Genomic DNA, 22,031 nt, shown 5'->3' with positions numbered 1-22,031 from the left:
ACCCCCACATGGCCTTTTTCCTTTCCATCTCTTTGATGATTTCAAAGTGAGGAATTGGGAGGTCAGGAAGCCTCCTTGTGGGTGCCCCAGGTGTTTCCTCATAGGGCTGACTGTGGCTAGTACGTGTGAGATGAAGATGTATCACCAGTGTCCTACATTAGAGAAGAGGCAAGGGAATCAGATGAGGTGTCCCCAGAAGCCCCCTGGCCCCATTTCTTTGTGATAAGAGGGCTTGATAACAAACAGCAGGTGCCAATATGGAGATAGGCACAGAGGGCCCCAGCTGTCCCCTCACTCCACTGTGCTGTTGATGTTATCACTGTGATTACAACAGCAAAGGGAGGCAGGTGTTGGGCATTAAAATAGGAGCATGTAAAATGAGAAGAGAGGATTTCAGTAGACAGTCAAGATCACTCTGGTGTTACCTGCAAGGTTGCACTTTGGGGTACCCAAAGTCCTTATGAGAGTAGATTCAGCTTCACAGGCTTCTTTCATTCTGAGCCAACCATTCTTGGTGCACCACACACATCTATGTGAGCAGATGTCCCAGATTGGCTCATGGCCTTGCAATTGCTCTGGGGTGGAGTCTCTAGGCTGGCTTAGCACCTCTTATGACTGGACTCACTTCATAGCTGACCTGAGCCTACACTCCCCACCTGGAAGCTGATGCCCCATTTTGTACTGTTAGAGGTCATGAAGAGTTGTGCTTTCATACCATATGTTGGCATGAGCAGGAGAGGAATATGACAAGAAGCTAGCAAGAGCCTGCATGGGTTTGCCACAAAGGAGTGGGAGGCTCAGGTTAATTCAAGTTGCTTAAGGTGACATAGCACATGACTGCATCAAAGCCTGGAATAAGGGCCTGTCATAAGCAATATCCTTCAGGGTTAATGTCCAGAATATATAAGGAATTCAAATAGCAAAACAAACAAAACACCCAAATAATCTGATTTAAAAAATGGATAATAGATCTAAATAGACATTTATTTTTTAAAAAAAAACACAAATGGCTAACAAGTATATGAAAAATGTTCAATATCATTAATCATAAGGTAAATGCAAATCAAAACCACAATGATTTAACACCTCACCCCAATAAGAGTGACTATTATCAGGGTTGGGTTGTAGCTCAATGGCAGAATGCTTGCCTAGCATGTTTAAGACTCTGGGTTTGATTCCCAGGACAGACCAAAAACAAATGTCTATTATCAAAGAGATTAAAGATAACAAGTACTGACAAGGGTGGGAATATTTGCACACTATTGTTAGGAATATAAATTAATATAGTGACTATTGAAAACTGTGTGGAGCTTCCTCAAAAAATTAAAAATAAGACTACCATATGATCCAGCAATCCTACTACTGGGTATATATCCAAAGGAAATGAAATCAGTATGTTGCAGAGATATCTACATTCCCGTGTTCATTGCAGCACTATTCACAATAGACAAGAGATGGAAACAACCTAAATGTACATCAACTGATAAATTTATAAAAAGACAAAACTGTGGTACATATACAGTGGAATAATGTTTGTCCATAAAAAGGATGAAATTATTTCATTTGCAACATCGTGGATGGAACTGGAGGATATTACATTAAATGAAACAAGACAGACACAGAGATATTACATGATCTTATTCAAATGTGGGATCCCAAAATGTGGATCTCATAAAGATTTAGAACAGAGTGGTGATTACCAGAGCACGGGGGGATTAGGAGAGAGGGAGGGAAGAGGAAACAGTTTGGCCAACAGGTACTAAATTATACTTAGATTTGAGAAATTCTGATATTCTGAATGGCAGCTATTATGAAGACAAACAACCATAAGTGTTGGGGAGGATGTGGGGGAAAAGGTACACTCATACATTGCTGGTGGGACTACAAATTGATGCAGCCAATATGGAAAGCAGTATGGAGATTCCTTGGAAATCTGGGAATGGAACCACCAGTTCACCCAGCTATCCCTCTCCTCGGACTATACCCAAAGGACTTAAAAACAGCATACCTCAGGGACACAGCCACATCAATGTTTATAGCAGCACAATTCATAATAGCTAAACCGTGGAGCCAACCTAGATGCCCTTCAGTGGATGAATGGATATAAAAAAATGTGGCATATATACACAATGGGATTTTACTCAGCAATATGAGAGAATAAAATCATGGCATTTGCAGGTAAATGGATGGTGTTGGAGAAGATGATACTAAGTGAAATTAGCCAATCCCCCCCAAAAAAAATGCCTAATGTTTTCTCTGATATAAGGAGTCTGACTCATAGTGGGGTAGGGAGGAGGAGCATGGGAGGAATAGATGAATTCTAGATAGGAGAGAGGGGTGAAAAGGAAAGGGAGGGGGCAGGGGATTAGCAAGGATGGTGGAATATGATGGACATCATTAACCAAAGTACATGTATGAAGACACAAATTGGGTGTCAATATACTTTATATACAAACAGAGATATGAAAAATTGTGATATATATGTGTAATAAGAATTGTACTATATAAAGACATGAATTGGTGTGAAAAAAAATTCTGATATTTTATTGCACAGTAGAGTGAGTATAGATAATGAAAATGTATTAGATATTTCTAAAAGGCTGGAAGAAAGGACTTTGGATGTTTTTTCCCCACAAAGCAATAATACATGTTTGAGGAGATAGATACTGATTTGAACATTACACAGTATGTGTGTGTATCAAAGCACCATGTGGTAGGTGTACCATAAATATGTACAATTTTTATATGTTTGTTAAAATAAGTACATACATAACATGCCTATATAATAGGCTTTGGTTTTCTCATTTGTATAGTGGATGAACCAATGGTCCTTAGTCCCAGTAGGGTAATGAAGATTAAAGGAACAATCTAGCACATAGCTTAATAGAATATAAGATCTTGCTTAAGATTACCCATTATCATTGTTAATATGCCCTTTTATCACAAAGGCAAAATTATAATTATGGTATCCAAAAATTAGCATTAGCACAAGTATGATAAAATTAGAGTTGTCATCATTCATAAACCTGTGTGGCCTTTCACTGGATGCTACCAGTCTGCAGCTGTGGTATTCCCCCATGTCAGCCACCCCTCAGCCTTCCTCTCTGCCTTCACCCAGATGGAGTGGCCAGTCTGCCTGCCCCTCAGAACCTCTCTGTGCACTCAACCAACATGAAGCATCTCTTGACATGGAGCCCAGTGATCCTGCCTGGAGAAACAGTACACTATTCTGTTGAGTATCAGGGGTGAGTGATTGGTTTTTGTTGTTTGAATAATTTTTCCTCCCTCAGACAGCAATTGGTTCCTGGAGACACAGCCCCTTCCTTCTTGGCTCAAGGAGGCCTTGTGAGCCCAGGGATGGATTATCTCCAATGATCTGCCCTCTCTGTGTGAGTGGGCATTGAAAGAGTCAAGGAAGCAAGGAACTCCCCTTTGGTTTTGACAGTGAACTCTCTGGAAACATGAATGTGTAGACATACATTTTGTTGTGGCTTCTTTTCAACAGTGAGTCAGCTGTCCAAAGAGTTTGACCCTGAGTTGAGATGGACAAATCATTGGAGATCCAGATCCTTTGGGAGGAGAGAGATATCTCAGTTTTCTTGACTATATATAGTCTTGTACTTAGAAGCCAAAACAAATATTTGCCTTAAAGATCAGCTGGCCCTGGGGCCTACCAGGCTCTAGTCTTCTCCAGGAATTTGCAACTGTTGAGTAGTGACAGCAGCAGAGAAAGTGCTCAATGTATTTCATTGGCAGTAAATACAAACTGATCACATTATTAGAAGTGTGTAGGTATTGTAGGCTCAAGACACAGCTGACAACATTTCTGGATACAGGGAACTTAATATCTGAAGGAGGAGATGGGCAGAAAATATAATAGGTCCATTCTTTTTCAGTATGGTATCCTTTAGCTACAGGGAGTTATTTAAGTTTAAATTAATTTAAATTAAACTCAAATATCTGCTTCCCAGTCACACCGGTCACATTTTGGATGTTCCAGAGCCATACGTGGCTAGTGGCTGCCATATTGAGCACTACCAGTACTGAACATTTCAATCAATTCAGAAAGTTCTACTGGGTAGCAATGCTTGAGGCAATTTCAGAGAGTGATTTGTGCTAGAACAACTATAAGGCTGAGGCAAAAGGGCTGACTCTGCAGCTGCTTTATAATAGGTGGTTGGAAAGGCCTCTCTGAGGTGGTGATCCTTACATCAGATCTGCAAGGAACCATCCCTGTGAACAGCAGGGACAGATCATTTGAGAGAGTGAACAGCTGATCAAAGGTCCTTTGGAATTAAGAGATCAGCATTCTGGGAGAAATGACCAGGAGGTCAGTGTGGCAAGAATATCTCTTTTCTGAGCTGGCCAGAGTCTTGTAGCAATGGGGATGAGTTTGGATTCCATTCTAAGTGCTGTAAAAAGCCATGGAAGACAGAAATGTCATGGTATGCTGAGGGTGGTGAATGGCTTGAAGAACAGCAAGAGCAGAGGCTGGGAGACCTCAGCAAGGCAGGACATGAGGATGGCTGAGATAAGGGTGCTGACTGTGAACATGGAGAGAAATACACAGATTGGGGTTCATGCCTAGGTTTCCCTTGGCTGGTGACAAAAGGAGTGAAGAATGGATGGTTGGTGAGGGAAGAGAGTGGAGGAGCTGGGATGGGGAGCAAATGCTGAGTATAAAGAGTGGGAGAATGGAGGCAGTTCCCATCACCTTTGTGCCTGGGTCAAGGGGTTGGTGTGACGCTGCATCCTCTTTTCTTTGGCCAGAGAGTATGAGAGCCTGTACATAAGCTGGATCTGGATCCCCACCAGCTGGTGCACGGTCACTGAAGAACCCAAGTGTGACGTCACGGATGACATCACTGCCACAGTCCCTTACAAACTCCGTGTCAGGGCCACATTGGGCTCCCAAACTTCTGCCTGGAGCACCCTGAAGCACCCCTTTAATCGAAACTCAAGTAAGGCACTTTTTTCCTTACTCTCTGCTCTCCCATGCTCCCCTTCTCATGTTCACCAAGACTTTCAGGATCCTTTTTATCATCAAAATAATCTTGCAAAGCCAGAGTATGGTGGATGTAAATCACTCTTACTGATACATTTTTGAAAAATATTTTTAGTTATAGATGGACATGATACCTTTATTTTTATTTGTTTGTTGATTTATTTAATGATGTGCTGAGGATCAAACCCAGTGCCTCACATGGGCTAGGCAAGCACGCTACCACTGAGCTAAACCCTCAGCCCACTGATATATTTTTAAAATTGCTGATCACTTCCCTCTCTTTGGTTCTTTGGCTTTGGATGTCGTTGCTGACTGTCTCGGTCAGGGTTTGTGGATGGTGGAGACATTGGCATTGGGAACCTGGCTGTTCTGGAAATAGGGAGATAGCACTAAGACTGCCTCTGACTACACCGCTCATACCTCCATAAATCTTGTACTGCCTCCCTTCTGGTGCCTCATGAATTCCATATTTACTGACTGTAAGCAACTTTGTTGTTTAAAAAGAGCTATATTTTTAATGGGTCATGAGAAATAGTACCCTTCTGTGGTTGCTGGGAAATGACTCTTCTAATTGCTATGGTACCTGGAAAATGATTGAGAAAGAAGACAAGAATCCGGGTAGGTGTTCACATATAGCTGAGTGCAAGCAATGGCCAGAGCATGAAAGGATGTGCAGAGGTGGAAAACAGTAGAAGCCAGGACTGGATGGATGGCAGAGGGTAGAGAAGCAGCTATCCATGTGGCTTTGATATGAAGCTTGTCAATTCAACAGAAGGTAGCCATGGAAGAGAGAGTGTCTAGGCAAGGTCTGTCTCACAGCACAATCCTTCTGGCTGCTGTGTGGAAAGTGACCTGGAATGGGCAAGCCTGTCCAGGGCAGGGGAAGAACGAGGAGAGGGTTGTAACACTCCAGCTGATTCAAGATGGAGCCCAGTCCCAAGCGAGGAGGAGAAGGAGGAGGAGGAAAGGATGAATTCAAGAGACATGATGAGTTAGAAAGGACGGGGCTTGGAGACCAGTTATTAGAAGATAGGGCTGGGAGAGATGGTGATGGTGTCCAGCTTCTGATTAGAGTCAGAGAGAATGCCGTCCAAAGCAGAGACACTGGGAGGAGCAACTGGTCTTGAGCAATGAGAGACATCTCTGTCTCTGTGCCCTTTGTGATGGAGATTCCAGCAGAATAGCATGCCATGGATGCCTGACTGGCAGCTGGACATCAGGGTCTGGTCCTCAGAGGGGTCAAAAGCCAGAGACACACAACATAGAGTTGTGTTAAAGATTTGGGAGAGTATAAGATTATCCAGGGAGAAGATATGAGAGACAAAGAGACCCTGGGGTCTTGGGGAACCTCAGGGTTTAACATGTCTATGGAGAGAAGGTGAATGGGCTGGGAGGTCATGGAGGGAGAAAAGGCTGAAGGAGGCCCCTGCATGGGTCCTCAAGAAAGTGACCTCATGGAATGGAGGGGATAACAGTGTGGTTGCCGGGGTGGAAGACTGATGGAGGTGGGAATCAGCCGGGCAGCTCTTCCCCTAAGCAGGTGTGGGTGAGAATGCAGACGGTTGGGAGCTGCAGGAAGAACAAGGGCAAGGGCCTTTGGTAGCCTTATATTCAGAGGTGGCAGAAGATTCTCTGCTGTGAGTGAGGGCAGAGGAAGTAATGGGGCAAGTCAGAGTGGTTAAGGATCTTGTGACATTGTGTGGACCTCAGGAGGGCTCAGAAGGTGGGGGTGCCCAAGCAAGAGGCTGAGGAAGATGAAGACAGCTTTGAAAGGGAAGTTGGCCCCGTGGAACTTGAGGGATGTGGTTCAAATCCCAATTCAGCTACTTGATGCTTGGGTCCCTGCCTTTTCATCTGTAAAAGGGGCAACAGGTTGCTTCACTGGATAGTTGTAAGGACCACATGAGAAGAAATGTGCAAATTACTCAGCGGAGTGCTGTCCTACCATAGCACTCAACTGTGGGTAGGTGTTATCACTTTTTGCCCTAGGGATGCCTGGAGTTGAGAGCCAGAGAACAGAGGAGTGGAGGGGTGGGGCAGGAACAGGATTGTTGGAATGAAACACCAGTAGGAACTGTGGTGCCAAAAATGGATTCCTCCCTCTGGCCTCCTTCCCAGGCAATGGGAGGACTTAGTGGAAATGGAAGGATCCTAGGCACTGGGGAGGGCACTGCAGCTCTGCCTCTGCCTGCAGTACCCAGGTAGCACCCAGCACCACCTCCCTCTGGCACCTGGGAGATGCCAAGACTATTGCTGGGGATTGGCAGCTGTTGGAAGGAAGACTGGGGTCAAATAGATAAGGGAGTGCCTTCCAAACTATGTGGGCAGGGCTGTGCTGTCAAACATGGGCTGAGAAGGCCAGAATAAATAGGAAAAGGTCTTGCTGCAGGGGGAGCTGAAGAAAAGAGCCCGTACTTGCATCAGAAGGTTGAAGATGTGTTCTTGAGCTATCCCTGCACAGTGGAGTCAGCAACTGAGCTGGGTGGCATGGTGATCTCTTAAAGGCATTCCGTCTGTCCTTTTCCGTTTGTAAAAGGCCACTCTGACTTTTCCCCAGGAATGTGAAAGATCCTTCTTTAAGGTTACCCTATAGAGGATCTTCTGCCCTTAAACTTGTTGGGAGCAGAGGTTCTTAGCCTCGACTGCATGCTGGAGTCGAGGAGGCGCTTAAGAACCACACTTCTGGGGCCCATTCCTGGAGGGTCTGATTTGACTGATTTGTGTGCATCCTGGTCATTGGGAGTTCAAAATTCTCCCTAGTTATTTTCATTTATAGCTGGACTTGGGATTGCCTGGTACAAACAATAAACGCCCCTCATGGGGGAGCTAGAAACATAGACATGGGCTCAAATTCTGGTCATTAACTGTGATTCTGGGAAAGTCCCTTAACATTTCCATACAAACAGAATAATATTTACCCTCTTAGGTTTCCTGGGTGGATTAAATGAGACAAGTATGCAGAATGCTTAGGACAGAGGTTCCTGCCCAATACTGTCAAAAAATTCTTCTCTGAACTGAAACTTTGGGTCATTTTCTCTAATAATATCTATCCTCAATAAAGATGGAGGTCAGAGGACCTGGATCTGCAAGGCACATATGGATTCATCATCAGTAGCGAGGGGGTGGGAGCTGCCTCTGTGACCCCTTCTGTTCTTGGCCTGCTGGTGGGGATCCCTCTCTCTTTGCGATCCAAGTAATGTGAAAGATGATATTTATATTTAAGTTGTAATTTCTAGAGTCAATGTTAAAATTTGTAAAAAGCCTTTGACTTGCCAATAATATCCCTCTGTCAGGATGTGAGATAAGGCCTAGAACAGAATAGCTAACCCGTCCAAAGGCCTCTGGTTTGCACATGTCTGAAAGTATTCAGGTGCCTCTACATGCCACTGTCTATGAGAACTATAGGGATGCACATGCCCTGCCAGGTATGTTCATTCCTAAGGGGAAAAGATGGGGCCCAGCTATGCTCCACATAGACCCAAGTTCAGGCAGGTGTTTGGCAAGCATTAAGAAACGGCATCTGCTCATTAGATGAGCCAAGGAGAAGAGCAATGTCTGCTAAAAAATTGGGTTAGTGGAACCTGGAGCACACAATTTTAGAAGGGAAAGTTATAATGTCTACTTGAGTATGTAATCCATTTTCCTCTTTTCTTGAGTATATGTATTTCTGGAAAAGAATAGAAGACTTTATTGAAGTTAAGAGGCCCCCCCCCCAAAAAAAAGAATCATAGTAAATCTTTGCCATTTGGGTTTCATTCATTCATCATTCAAAAAGTGGTCCTGCCTGGGACTGGCTTTGATTCTGCCCTTGTCTTGCCAACAGCCATCCTCACTCCACCCAGGATGGAGGTGTCCAAGGATGGTTTCCACCTGGTTATTGAGCTGGAAGACCTGGGGCCGCAGTTTGAGTTCCTCGTGGTCTACTGGAGGAGGGAGCCTGGTGCCAAGGTGAATCGGGTTTTGGGGGGAGATGGCACAGCTCTCTGAGGGTGGGTGAGGAAAGCCAGGTCCTGCAGTGCTCACTGTCTGGGCAGCCTGAGAATGAGCAGCTCTGGGTGAAGCCTGTGAAGGGAGAGATGACTGGATGCTGACCGTTCCATGGGCCTCTTTAAAAAATAAAAATGCCTTAGTCCACTTTGGCCTTGGCTGGGAACGTTTTCAGGTAGATCTGCTGAAGTTTGGGGACAGCCTCATGCCCCAAATTAAGCTAGATTGACCTGGAACATCTTTTGAATGGACTTTTCCCCTCTCTCATCAGCTGATCTCCTCAGCCAGTTAGGGGAAGCAGGCCAGGGTGTTCCAGATCAACTGGATGATTTCAAGAGCCTATGAGGCTGGTACAAGCCTCTTGAGGGTGTGTATCTTGGCAAGGAACAGAAGGGAGCAGCCAGCCAGGAGCTGGCTTATGAATAAGCCCATTTAATTATGAGCAGGTAGGCCATGCAGAAAGCCCGGGAGGGAGCTGCCCCTCCCCGTGGGAAAGCTGCTGTAATCCATGTGAGTGGAGTCCAGCCCTCACAAATAGCAGCAGCAGAAGGGGTGGAGCACCAGTGGAAAGTGGGGGGACACTCAAATCCATGGAACCCCTGTCCAAGCTGAGAGGGAGACAGGGCCTAGAGGCCTGCTGCCATCAGCACCAGGAAGTAATGGGCTTTCTCAGAGTATTAATATGGGCTCTCACAGAATCCCTGAGCAGAGCTGGCAGAGTCTCCTTTCCCCAGGGCCCCCTACCTGTGGTGGCCTTGCCTCCTTCCGGTGAGTCCTCTTCCTGTGGCCCCCTGCCCAGCTTACTCCCAGGCCCTGCCCTTCATCACACCTTCCAACATATGCCTATGATTGTGCCTTCCCAGCCACTCAAGGCCTCTGAGCCTGAGGCCCCTCACAGTATCCTCTCCCCTTTATCCCTACTTCCAGATCCAGGTATTCAGTTTCCCAAGACCAAAGTCTTTGGAGAGGAATCCCATTGTTCATGCTCATCGGGCCAAGCTTAGTGGTTGCAGGGAGCTAGTTGGTCTCTGATAGGACCCTTCTCAGACCGGAGGTATCCCAGATCACTTAGTGGTGTCTGAGGGCAGTGCATATGCCCTGCCACACACTCAATAGGGGCTTTGGGTGGGGAAGTGTCCCCTGGAAGGTGGTGGGGGCAGGTAGGGCAGGCAATAATACCAGGTTCCAGCCCTTATCCCCATGAGGTCAGAGCCAACTGATAGGACATGGCATTGCCAACCAGATAGGTGGAGTGGTGCTGGGGACAGGTCAGCGCCTGGCAGGAGGCAGCACACAGCTCCCTCAGATTCTTTGGGACAGAGTGGCTCCCCACCCTTGTAACTGGCAGGGCCAGTGCTGAAAGAGAAGTATGTGCCCTGAGTCACCTAGGCTCAGCCTACACAAGCCTCTGCAGGCTCAGATGCAGAGCACAGGCCCGGGGCAGACAGTGGAAGTGGAAAGGTAGACAGCGGAGTGCATAGACAGAGGGATGGATGGGCAAGTGGGGAGGCATGGCCCACCAGCTCTGATTTTATGCACTGATCCCTGTGGCAGCAGTGACCATGCCAAATCCTTGCCCAGTCAGATTTCCAAATTTCCAGTCTCTGCTCAAGTATCATCCTTTCAGAAAGGTTTCCCCTAACCACATTGTCTAAACTAGTGCCTCCCTGTCACTCTCTAGCCCCTTGCCTTTTCTCTGCACAGCCTTTATGGCCACCTGACATGTATTTATATATTGTTGGTCTTCCCCACGAAAGCTCTACAATAGCAGAGACTTTGCCTCCTTTGTTCTGTGCTCTGTCCCTGTTCCTGGAACAGTGCCTGATACTTATTAGGTGCCTAATAAACGTGAGTGGATAAACGAGCAACTGAGTGCACACATGCATGAGTAACAGGGAACATTCTGTACACACCCCGGAAAGGAAATCTCTGCAGTGTTCCCTCCCTGACTCTCCTCAACCTTTCCAGTCTTGCTGCCCTCAGAGAATAACTGTGTTTTCTGGTCTCCCAAAGGAACAGACCAAAGTGGTGAGGAGTAGGGGCGTTCCTGTGCACCTGGAAACCATGGACCCAGGGGCCACATACTGTGTGAAGGCCCAGTCTCTGGTGAAGGTCATCGGGAGGCACAGTGCCTTCAGCCAGGCAGAGTGTGTGGAGGTGCAAGGTAAAGAAGGTCTGCCTGTTCCTTGGGCCTCCGCAGAGGTGACAGCCCCTCTTGGTGCATGCTCAGGTGCCTTTGATTCTGAGCCTTCCCTTGATTTCACAGACCTGGGTGGGTTCCGGTGGTAAACGTATGCAGGAGGCCATCCTAGCGCTGGGGGAGATTCTTGAGCAGCTGTCACTCTCCCTGTGAGAGCTTCCTCCTCCCTAGGCCAGATGTGCCAAGGCTGATGAATACTGCCTGTGATTAGAGGTGGCTGCAGGAGAGGCTGCCAGGTTCCTTGGTGATCCTGGGAAGGAGGTCATACACCATACAATGCCACAGTTTCTTTTATCTGGAAGGGGCTTTATGGAGAGTCTCCAGAAGCCTCTTGTTTCGCCCCCCCCTTGACATTTAAAATTTTTTTTTAATTGTAGATGGATATAATACCTTTATTTAATTTATTTATTTTTATGTAGTGCTAAGGATTGAACTCATTGCCTCACAGGTGTGAGGCAAGTTTTCTACCACTGAGCTACTCCTCCAGACCCGCCCCCCCACCACCCCCTTATAGTCTAAAAACTTAAATCGCTTGAAAACCCTTTTGGAAAAAATAAACCCAACAAAATTCTACATCCTATGATCCTGCCACCCAAATATCACTACTTGTGTGTGTGTGTGTGATCTTTTAGCCTTTTGAATAGATAGTACATTCATATGGTGCCAAAAATATGAGACACATGGAAATTTTATTTTCCATATCTCTTCCTCATCCATATGATTCCTATACCCTCTTCCATAGATACGAACTTCTTGCATATACTTCTGAAGACTTAAATGCATATACAAGTAAATGAGAATGTATTTACATATGTTGCCTTTCCTTTTCTTTGTGGGGTGGGTACTAGGGATTGAACTCAGGGGCACTCGACCACTGAGCCACATCCCCAGCCCTATTTTGTATTTTATTTAGAGACAGGGTCTCACTGAGTTGCTTAGCACCTTGCTGTTGCTGAGGCTGGCTTTGAATTCTTGTTGCTTTTCCTTTTAGCACAAATGGTGGCATGTTCTATACATTGTTTTGGATCTTGTCTTTTTTTATTTTATATATCTTATAGATTTTGCTGTATTAATAAAGTAGTTCCTTTATCCTTCTTTATTGCTACATACTATTTCATTATATGTATATGAAATAACTGATTTAACTAGTCCCCTATTAATGGGCACTTAGTTTTTCCCAAAATATTTTGCTATTACGGCCAATGCACTAATTAATTTCCTCTAATACATTGATCATTTTGGCAGGAATGGGTGTGTAGCTCAGTGGTAGAGTGCTTGTCTAGCATGCACAAGACCTTAAGTTTGACTCTCTCAACATTGTGAGAAAAAAAAAAGATAATTTTTCTGGTATATATTTATTTGAAGGATAAATTCTTCAAGGTAGATTGATTCAATTGAAGACATAGACCTTTAATTTTGATTGCTGTTTTCAAATTGCCCTCCAAAGGAGCATAACCCTCAGTCATTACTTACATGTGGGAGTTCTATAGCATATAAACACTGTGCCTGTTTTTCTTTTTTTTTTTTCTCAAATAACTAACATATCTATAACAGTTCCCATGTAGATTTTCTGATTATTGTTTTATACACTTCAAAAAAATCATGTCTTGTTTAAAAAACCCAATCAAGACAGAAATTTTAAGAAGGGTCAGAGTTAAATATTGTCCATTCTTCCCCATACACCACTCAGGAGGTTTCTTTTGGCGAGTCTGGCATTTAATCCTCCCAGCACTGTCTGTGTGATTCAAATGCTCACACACACAAAGGGGCCTATCCCATACCTACTGTTCTGTGCCTGGCTTGTCTTCACTTAGTAGTATATCATGAGCATCATTTTATGTCGGTATCTTTGGGTCCACCTCAGTTTTTTAAAAATGCTGCATAATAAACCAATATATTTAATATCTTTTTATTAATGAGAATATTTTTTGTTTTCTAATCCTTTGCCACTATAAAACATGCTGTAGTAACCAAGTGTGTATCTGTCCTGATTCTCATTTTAATAGCTGAATGACTAGCCTACCATGCTGGTGAATCCCCTATTATTGGGTATTTGAATCACTTCCGTTTGCTTTTTTTTTGGGGGGTGGGTATCAGGGATTGAATTTAGGGGTACTCAACCACTGAGTCACGTCTCCAGCCCTATTTTACATTTTACTTAGAGACAGGGTCTTACTGAGTTGCTTAGCACTTTGCTTTTGCTGAGGCTGGCTTTGAACTTGTGATTCTCCTGCCTAAGCCTCCCTATCCACTAGGATTACAGGCAGGCGCCACCACACCCAGCTTCCATTTGCTTTTGAAGATGATGTTCATTCTTTTATTAAATGAATATTTACTGAGTACTCACTGTGTGCCAAATCCTGGCCTGTGCACTTGGATACAGCAGGGAAATCCCTGCCCTCAAGAATTTCTCCTCTAGTGGAGACAGACTCCCAACAAGCAAAAGATGGGATGGTATCAGTGGGTGGCATGTGCTGTATTCCAGATGTTTCCATGAACAGACTGATGCATATAATTGTTTCCTTCCTTGGAATTATTTTTTTGGAATTGAAATCACAGGAGTGGATTGAAAGGGTATGAACATTTGTGTATCTCTCAATGTACACTGCTAAAATATTTTTCAAAATCTTTGAAACAATATGCATGGCCCCAGCCACATGTTTGACTACCAGCTTCTCTACAACCTCCCTGGCTAGGTTACCCTTCACATTGTGAGCAAACTGCCCGACCAGGGGGGCTTAAATGAGTTACTCCAGGTTACACAGAACAGAGATGGGAAAGTATTGCATTTCCTTTCTGCATTTCCAGATGCCCAGGTCTGTTCCTTTCTGCTACATTTACAATTACAATAATTATGGGCTTTGGAGCTAACCCTATCTGTGTGACCTGGGGTAAATTGCCTAACCATTCTGAGCATAGAATCATCTTATAAAAGCAGAGAAACTCATGCCCATTGCAAAGAACAGGGATTTACCACCCAGCCCCCAGCATAGAGCTGGAAGGAGGAGCCACATAACAGGGGCTTGATATAGCATAGTTATTATGTGACTGTTTTCCGGACTTAATATTCTCCTCCATAAGATGGATCAGTGCCAAGAGCAAATTGCGAAACACTTTGTTTTCAGTTACCACCCAGCCCGTTCTGGGGCCTGGCCCCCTGCCTTCCTCTGGCAGCTGTGCCAGGTATGTGCTAACACCACTCTTGCCTTCACACACAATGCTCCTCCCTTCCCCTTCCCGAGAAAGAGATTTTAATCTTCCCTGGAGCTTTCTGGAAACCATACCTTAATCTAGATTTTCTAGATTAAATCTAAAATTTAGATTTTAGAAAAATGGCGGTAATTTTGGTCACCAGGGCACATATCAAATCTCAGGTTTCTGGCTTTTGCCGTCTTGATTGACATTCGGAGCCAACTCCAGGGGTCAGGGGAGGCCTGGGCTTGGAGGCTTCCCCTTCATTGTGGTTTCTAAGCGTCTTCTTGTCTTTCTGTCTCCAGAAGAGGCTCTCCCACTGGCCCTGGCCCTGTTTGCCTTCCTTGGCTTCATGCTGATCCTCGTGGTTGTGCCGTTCTCCATCTGGAAAATGGGTCAGCTGCTCCGGTACTCCTGCTGCCCCGTGGTGGTCCTCCCAGACACCTTGGTAAATAAGCTTCCTCTTTTCTTGCAGCATGACACTGATCAGAGGGCTGTACCTTAGGCCTTAGGTGGGCATGGCATGCTTTTGTGGGTTTTTCGGTTTTTAGGGAAGAACACCTATAGGACTCCACTTCTGTCTCAGTCTGTATTGCTAGAATAGAATATCACAGATTGGATAATTCATAAACAATAGAAGTTCATTTGGTTCTGAGGAAAATATGACCTTTGGGTTTGACTTATTTTGCTTACCATAATATTCTTAAGTTCCATTCTTTACGACTGGCTGAAACTCCATTGTATATATATACCACATTTTCTTTATCCATTCATCCATTGATGGACACCTAGGCTGGTTCCACAGTTTGGCTATTGTGAATTGTGCTGCTATAAACATGGGTGTGCATGGATCAGTATAGTATAACAACTAATTCTTCAGGATAAATACTAGGAGTGGTATAGCTGGGTCATATGGTGGTTTCATTCTTAGTCTTTTGAGGAATCTCCGTGCTGATTTCCATAGTGGCTGTAGTAATATACAATCCTACTAACAGTGTAGAAGTGTTCCTTTCTCTCCACATCCTCTTCAGCATTTATTATTGTTTGTGTGCTTGATGTTGCCATTCTAACTGGAGTGAGATGAAATCTCATTTTAGTTTTGGTTTGCATTTCTTCAATTGCTAATTATGTTGAACATTTTTTAATGTATTTTTTGGCCATTTGCATTTTTTTCTTTTGAGACATCTGTTTAATTCATTTGCCCATTTATAAATTGAGGGTTTTTTTTTTGCGGGGGGGGGATACCAGGGATTGAATACAGGGACACTCAACCACTGAGCCACATCCCCAGCCCTATTTTGCATTTTATTTAGAGACAGGGTCTCACTGAGTTGCTTAGCACCACGCTTTTGCTGAGGCTGGCTTTAAACTTGGGATCCTCCTGCCTCAGCCTTCCTAGCTGCTGGGATTACAGGCATGCACCACAGAGCCTGGCTGAGTTTTTTTGATGCTGAATTTTTTGAGTTCTTTATATATTCTGGCTATTAATCCTCTGTCAGAAGAAGCAGCACAGATTTTCTCCTATTCTGTAGGTTCTCTCTTCCCATTCTCAAGTCCTTTTACGATCTGCATCAATCCATTGGTGAAAGCAGAGCCCTCAGCTAATCATCTCTCAAAGGTCCCACCTTAAGGCTGTTGCCTTGGGAATTCAGTTTCTAATACATGCTTTTGGGAGAACATATTCAAACCACAGCAATTTCTAATCAGAGGGTCTAGGAGAGATCTCCCTTCTCCAGGGTATAGGCACCTCCCTGAGGCCACCTCTGCTTTCTCCCAGGATCTGGCATGAACACAACCTGGTGTTTGCCCAGCCCAGGATGCTTGCCATTTCAGGAGTCATATACAGTTTTTCTCTTCTGAACTGTCCTGCTGAACCTTCTTGGTCCCTTTCTACAGTTCCAACAGTGGCTACATCCAATAACATACTCCAACACAACATATTCAACTTATCTGCCAAGGGCATCAGGGTAAAGAGCATGTGTGGGAATATGGGAAGTCTGGACTATGCTTTGTCTTTGGTGGGTATGGCGTGGGGACATGGGGGGCAATTTGGACTTCATAGTGACTCCCAAAGACTAGGGGTCCCTGCCGGTGTTCCTAGCTCTGCACTAGCCTAGGATTCTTATTCTACTCCAGGGAACACAGAGCACAGGAGTGAGTGTGCCCGGGCCATGGTGGGGATGTGTCCGTGCCATGGTGGGGAGAAGCAGAAGCCAGCAGTTCCCACACGGTGCATCTGGCCACCTCTCCAGAGCCTCCCTGGATATTCCAACTTCTATTCTGTTTTCTCCCCTGGATTTCTAAAGTGGACAAATTCTCTGAGTCAATGCATTTCCCCACAGTGCTGTGTGAGAGATAGATCATCAGTGTCCATTAAATCCCAAACACATTCTGGAGCCGGGCATCACTACCACTATCCCCCTTCTCTCAGCAGAACCTAGCTTCTCTCCGACATTTGCATTATTTACACATAATCCTCGAAACTGTTAAAAAAAAAAAAAGCGATTTCCAGTCAGCCTTGCAAAATCCACTCATCTAGCCAATTAAACCGTAGAAAATTACCAATCGGAAATCCTTGGCAATTCTCCAAAATGTCCTTCCAGGTTTGTGCTTAATTTATCTGTGTGGGTGAAACGTTACATGTCTATATCTACAATTTTACAATTGGGATGGCTGCACTCTGAAATGTGCCATGAAGAATTCTTTTCCATTAAAGTTTATATCACCATGTAACAGTCAAAGCAAAAGTACCCATGCAAGGAAAATCATGTTAATTCGGTCCAGTGTATATTCTCTATTTAAAAATATAATTTTTCCCCATGTCTTTCATCCATAGTTGCTTCCCAGGGATGGGGCTTTGGTGCTAAAGGGTCTTCCTTTCCTTTCTGTGACTGACTTCATTCTTTCTTTTCTTGCTGTCATATTCTACTATAAGGTGGGTGGCAAGCATAGAGATGGCCCCAAGTTAGTAACAATGGACCACCCCCAATGTGGCCTTGTTTGCTTCACAGAAAGTGGCAGTTGTGAGTTCAGATGCTTTTGGGGGTCAAATAGGTACTGGAAAAAAATGTCAATGCAGTACAATGACCATCACTCAATAAGGAGAGGTGATGGACCCAGGGAAAATCATTCCATCTAAAGAAAGCAGCTGCTTTTTAGCTCCAGAAGGTTGCCACCAAGGTCTGAGCCAGTGCTGCCAGACCTCCAAGATTCATTTATTTATTTTTTGCAGTGCTGGGGATCAAACCCAACTAGACATGCATTTTCCCACCGAGCTACACCCCAGCCTGAGATCTCCAAGTTGTAAATAGGAAACCTAGAAGTTCAGATCCTTATGAGAAATCTCATGATTTTTAAATATTGAAAACATATTTTGGGGGGCCTGGGTTGTGGCTCAGTGGTAGAGCACTTGCCTAGCATGCATGAGGCACTGGGTTTGATCTGGCACCACATAAAAATAAAAACAAATAAAATAAATAAACTACAACTAAATTAAAAAAAATGATAACACATATTTTAAAAATATCATTGGAACCTTGCTTGAAAGTTCGTTCTAATTGTACAACAATGTTTAATTTTTTTTTTTGAGGGGTACCAGAGACTGAACTCAGTGGCACTTGGCCACTGAGCCACATACCCAGCCCTATTTTGTATTTTATTTAGAGACAGGTTCTCACTGAGTTGCTTAGCACACTGCTTTTGCTGAGCCTGGCTTTGAACTTGCAATCCTCCTGCTTCAGCCTCCAGAGCTGCTGGGATTATTTAATTTAGATGTTTTAGAATTGTGCTATCCGTTATAGTCATATGTGATAGATTGGGAGGACAGTACAAAAGATTTGAAAATTTTCAGTAATTTTTTACTGCATGTTAAATGACAATATTTTGGTGTATCTGTTAAATAAAGTATATCACTACAATAACTCCACCTATTTCTTTTTACTTTTTAAAATGTGCTGCTAGATTTTAAAAATTGTATATGTGGCTCTCATTGCTTTCATTGGACAGCACTGCTCTAGGATTTAAAATAATCAAGCAAACCAGTACAGGTTTGACAGCCAGTGTCCTGAGAATCTGACTAGGACCAGCAGTGGTGAATTGATGGCTGCTCCAGGCTAACACTCCTGCTCAGAGAGCCCTTCTTGTGTGATATCTTTTCTTATTGGCTGGTGGACACCAAGAGTAAACCCCTGAAGCTGCCTCTTTAGAAACAGGATCAAGGGTGATTGGCTGGATGATGCTGATGTCTAGGAGAACAAGGTGGGGGAAACCATCATGCCTGTTCATTTGTGTGCATGTACTTTAGGAGTGATGACCAGGAGGTCAGTGGGAGGTAACTATAGAAGAACACAGAGAATTTGTGGAGGTGAGCAGACTAGCAATGAAGTCACTTTGAAAAAATGGGTATCTGCATGTTTGCAACTAGCAATGATTATGCACCAGGGTCTCAGGAAAAAAATATGAGTAAGAAAGAGACTGCATTTATGAGCACCTTCTCTGGACTTGGCACTGTGATAGCTGCTGTTCATGAAGCATCTTAGACTAGTTCATTGTTCTTAAGCTCTTGGTGGAAAATGGTTAGTTCCCTCCCCCCTCCAGAATTCTGTAATTTTGGAGCACTGATGCATCAGGGCCTGGAGGGAATAGCTTGGCAGTAAACTGGGAGATGACCTCAGCAAATGCTGGAAGTCGCTGATCTAGGGGTTGGAATTGTCTTTGGGATTTTTTTTAACAGCTTGAAATTTCATCAAATAATTGGGATTTTTGTGACATTCTTTACTCTCACTGCTTTCTACTAGTGACATCTAATAATTATTGATGAAAATTAATTTTCAGAAAATAACCAATTCACCCCAGAAGGTAATCAGCTGCAGAAGGGAAGAGGTGGATGTCTGTGCCACAGCTGTGCTATCTTCTGAGGAACTCTTCAAGGCCTGGATCTAGACCTGAGGAAGGGCCCACAGACTGGCCTGCAGGACACAGGACTGGTGAGGGGTGAGGCTGTGTTCCTGTTTTCCTCCATGGATGAAGGACAAGAGAAGTATGAAGAGCCTGCCATGTCCATGTGCGGAAGCAACTGTCAGAGGCTGAGTGTCATGCCAGTGGCACTGGTGAGAGTTCAGGAGATGTGACTTCCAGACCCGGAGCTGACATTTGCTAGCTGAGTGACCCTGGGGAAAGTGACTTCATCCCTCTGGTCCTCAGATTTCTCATCTGCAATGGGGATTAATTACTCACCTGTCTCTGCTCTCTGTCTCTCTTTCTATGTATGTAAATACATTCAGCACTTGCAGGACTGCGGGTGGCATTCATGCTGGGAAAGGCCAGTGCTCCTGGAGAGCAGGATATAAATGTGTAGTAAGAAGGACCAAAGGCCACACATGAGTTGGCTTGGGCTCCCCGCTTTCCCAGAGGAAATGGAAGAGGAAAGGAAGGATGGGAGCAAGTGTTGATCTCCCTTCAAGCTAAATGCCTATGCAGAGGTGGAGGGCTCAGCAAGCCATGGTGGGTGAACTGGAAGGCCACAGCCCCCCAACATAGGATGTGCACCAGTGCTGGAGATCCACAAAACACCATCAAGTGTGGACTGTGTGCACATCCTGAGGATGGCAGGTAATATGTGTGTTGTGTGACGAGAGGGCAGGAGGTGGTCAGTTCCAAGTGTAATGTTTGTAGCGTCTGTTTTTCCTGTGAAGTTGTCAAAGTGCAGAAGTAAAAATCAAAAGGGGTAGTCTTTTTGGTTCCTGCAAAAAAAGCGGGCTTCGGGGTTTTAGTTACATCACCAGCCTTAGGTCCAGAGAAACATAAAGTACACACAGCTCTGGCTTCATGCTTCAGCCCCTAGCCACAGGCTGCTTGCTTGGGGACAGCTTCTATTGTACAAGAGCTCCAGTTGAGTCAGGAGGCAACAAGATCACCTGAGCAGGGCGCTCTTGGTTTTTCCCAGAGGCCCCTTTCCATAGGATTTCTGTGGGTACTTCCTTTTCCTTTAGGCATTCCACTCAGAGATCAGACTCTGCCTCTTCTACTCTGCTTTTCCTGTTCTCAACTCTGGAAGCCCCTACTCACTCCTCTCCCCAACCAGGTGAAGAAGAAAGCCTAAGGCTAGAGAAGGAGTGGAGGGAGGAAGTTTCTTGAGGAGTGAAGGATTGATTGTTGAGCAAGACCTGTACCTTTTTATTCCCCACTCCCTCCCAGGTCTGGAGCCTCTGAGTGGGTTCCTCTCTACCCCCACTTCCTGGCCCTTCCAGCCAGCCTGTGGTGGGGACAGTCTAACTGCCTCAACCAGATGTTTTCCCCTTTGTAACACCACCACCCCACCATCCTCTCTCCACCTGGCAGGGTCTCAAGTAGATTGGGGAGGGGCTGTGTCCAGGGATGAGATATCCTAAGAGCTTTGCCTTTATGTTCTTCTTGTTGGTTTTGACTCCTTTATGGAGAGTATGTGTGAATTTTATATTGTGCCTGAACTGGAAACATGTTCATTTTATAAAAAATAAAGACCACACGACTACATGGGCCATCCTTGATCCTTCCTCTTCCCTGCCTCTTTAATCTGTGAGTATCGTCCCTCCGTCACCTGGCCAAGCCCAGAACCAAGAAATGACCTCTGACCTCCTCTGCTTGAATCTCTCACAGGATTCCATCCATTTTTGCTAGCCTGTATAGGTACATGGAAATTTCTCTCAGTTCTCTGTTGTCTCCCCATGTCCCCAACACATGTGTTTATTGAGCCCCAACCATGCACCAGACACTGAATTAGTTCTTGATCATAGAGGGGCTGCCTCCTCTGTAGCTGAAGATTTCCTCCCTCCTGGAGCCTCTCCCTCCAATTAATTTATCCCTGTCACTTGTTCCTTTAAGTTGGGACGCTCTAACAAGTGGACGTGGGGTGCATTTAATGATAACAGGACAAGAGCTATCAACTGGGATTATTCTGGTGAGCCAGGAGTGAGCTTACCCTAGTTATAAGGCATAGCTCTGACTTCATGCTTCTTCTGGAAGCTTTAGCCTTCCAGATGCTCAGTTACCAGGCCCAGGAGCCTGGTCATCCTTGGCTTTCCTCTCACAGCCATCATTGAGACCTACAGGCTTCTGGGGAAGAGTTGGAGGGCACTGGGTGTCTGTGAGCAGCCCAGGGTGGCTTCCTTGGTTTCAGTGATGTCTCCTGCAGCTTTTGCCGCTGCCCACCCAGGAGCTGTCCCCTGGATGCCCCAGAGTCAAGCCCAGCTGTCCTGATTTTGCCTTCAGGGAACATCTCCCACTGTCCTCTGTTCCAAGAGGATTATGTTCCAACAGGACAAGGGAAAAATACTAATAATGTGATAATAAAGAAGTATATTATTTAGTGAATTAGTATATTGGGAGTTTATGAGGCTTATGGAAAAATGAAAGGTAGAGTAGAAAAATGGGGCCTGGCGGCCGGTTGAAGCTTTCTCAAAATGAAAGTGAACACAAACAATGGAACCTAAGATATCTGTTGGGTAAGTTTTTTTTCATAGCCATACAGTGTGACAAATTACCAGTGATTCAATAACAAAGCAATTTGGCAACAAATGTTTGGAGGTATGTAGACTAATGCAAAAATGTTGTTCAGTATTTGCACTGTTAATATTGATAGTTCATTTAAAAATGCTATTCTCCTAAATT

The 22,031-nt window shown here is 44.8% G+C and overlaps 1 protein-coding gene across 3 annotated transcripts in view; it reads left to right on the top strand.

The window, feature by feature from the left end:
• Positions 1-20,911, top strand: part of Il20rb (interleukin 20 receptor subunit beta) — a 39,529-nt gene extending 18,618 nt beyond the window's left edge. Inside the window, exons 2-7 of one of the 3 annotated variants that reach the window (XM_046431394.2) lie at positions 3,119-3,245; positions 4,771-4,961; positions 8,829-8,953; positions 11,012-11,222; positions 14,690-14,832; positions 19,218-20,911. In XM_046431394.2, coding sequence (XP_046287350.1) covers positions 3,119-3,245; positions 4,771-4,961; positions 8,829-8,953; positions 11,012-11,222; positions 14,690-14,832; positions 19,218-19,325 — 905 coding nt within the window. In that variant the 3' untranslated portion in view covers positions 19,326-20,911. Of the gene's footprint in view, positions 1-3,118; positions 3,246-4,770; positions 4,962-8,828; positions 8,954-11,005; positions 11,223-14,689; positions 14,833-19,217 lie in introns of all 3 variants that reach the window. The other 2 variants (XM_046431396.2, XM_046431393.2) reach the window with 2 other exon arrangements.
• Positions 20,912-22,031: the final 1,120 nt, after the last annotated feature.

The sequence above is a fragment of the Marmota monax genome, unplaced genomic scaffold (assembly GCF_021218885.2).
Source record: "Marmota monax isolate L192 unplaced genomic scaffold, Marmota_monax_Labrador192_F-V1.1 WCK01_AAM20220418_F8-fsc00022, whole genome shotgun sequence".
Lineage (NCBI taxonomy): Eukaryota > Metazoa > Chordata > Mammalia > Rodentia > Sciuridae > Marmota > Marmota monax.
The sequence above is the reverse complement of the archived record's forward strand: the minus strand, read 5'-3'. Positions and strand labels throughout refer to the sequence as shown.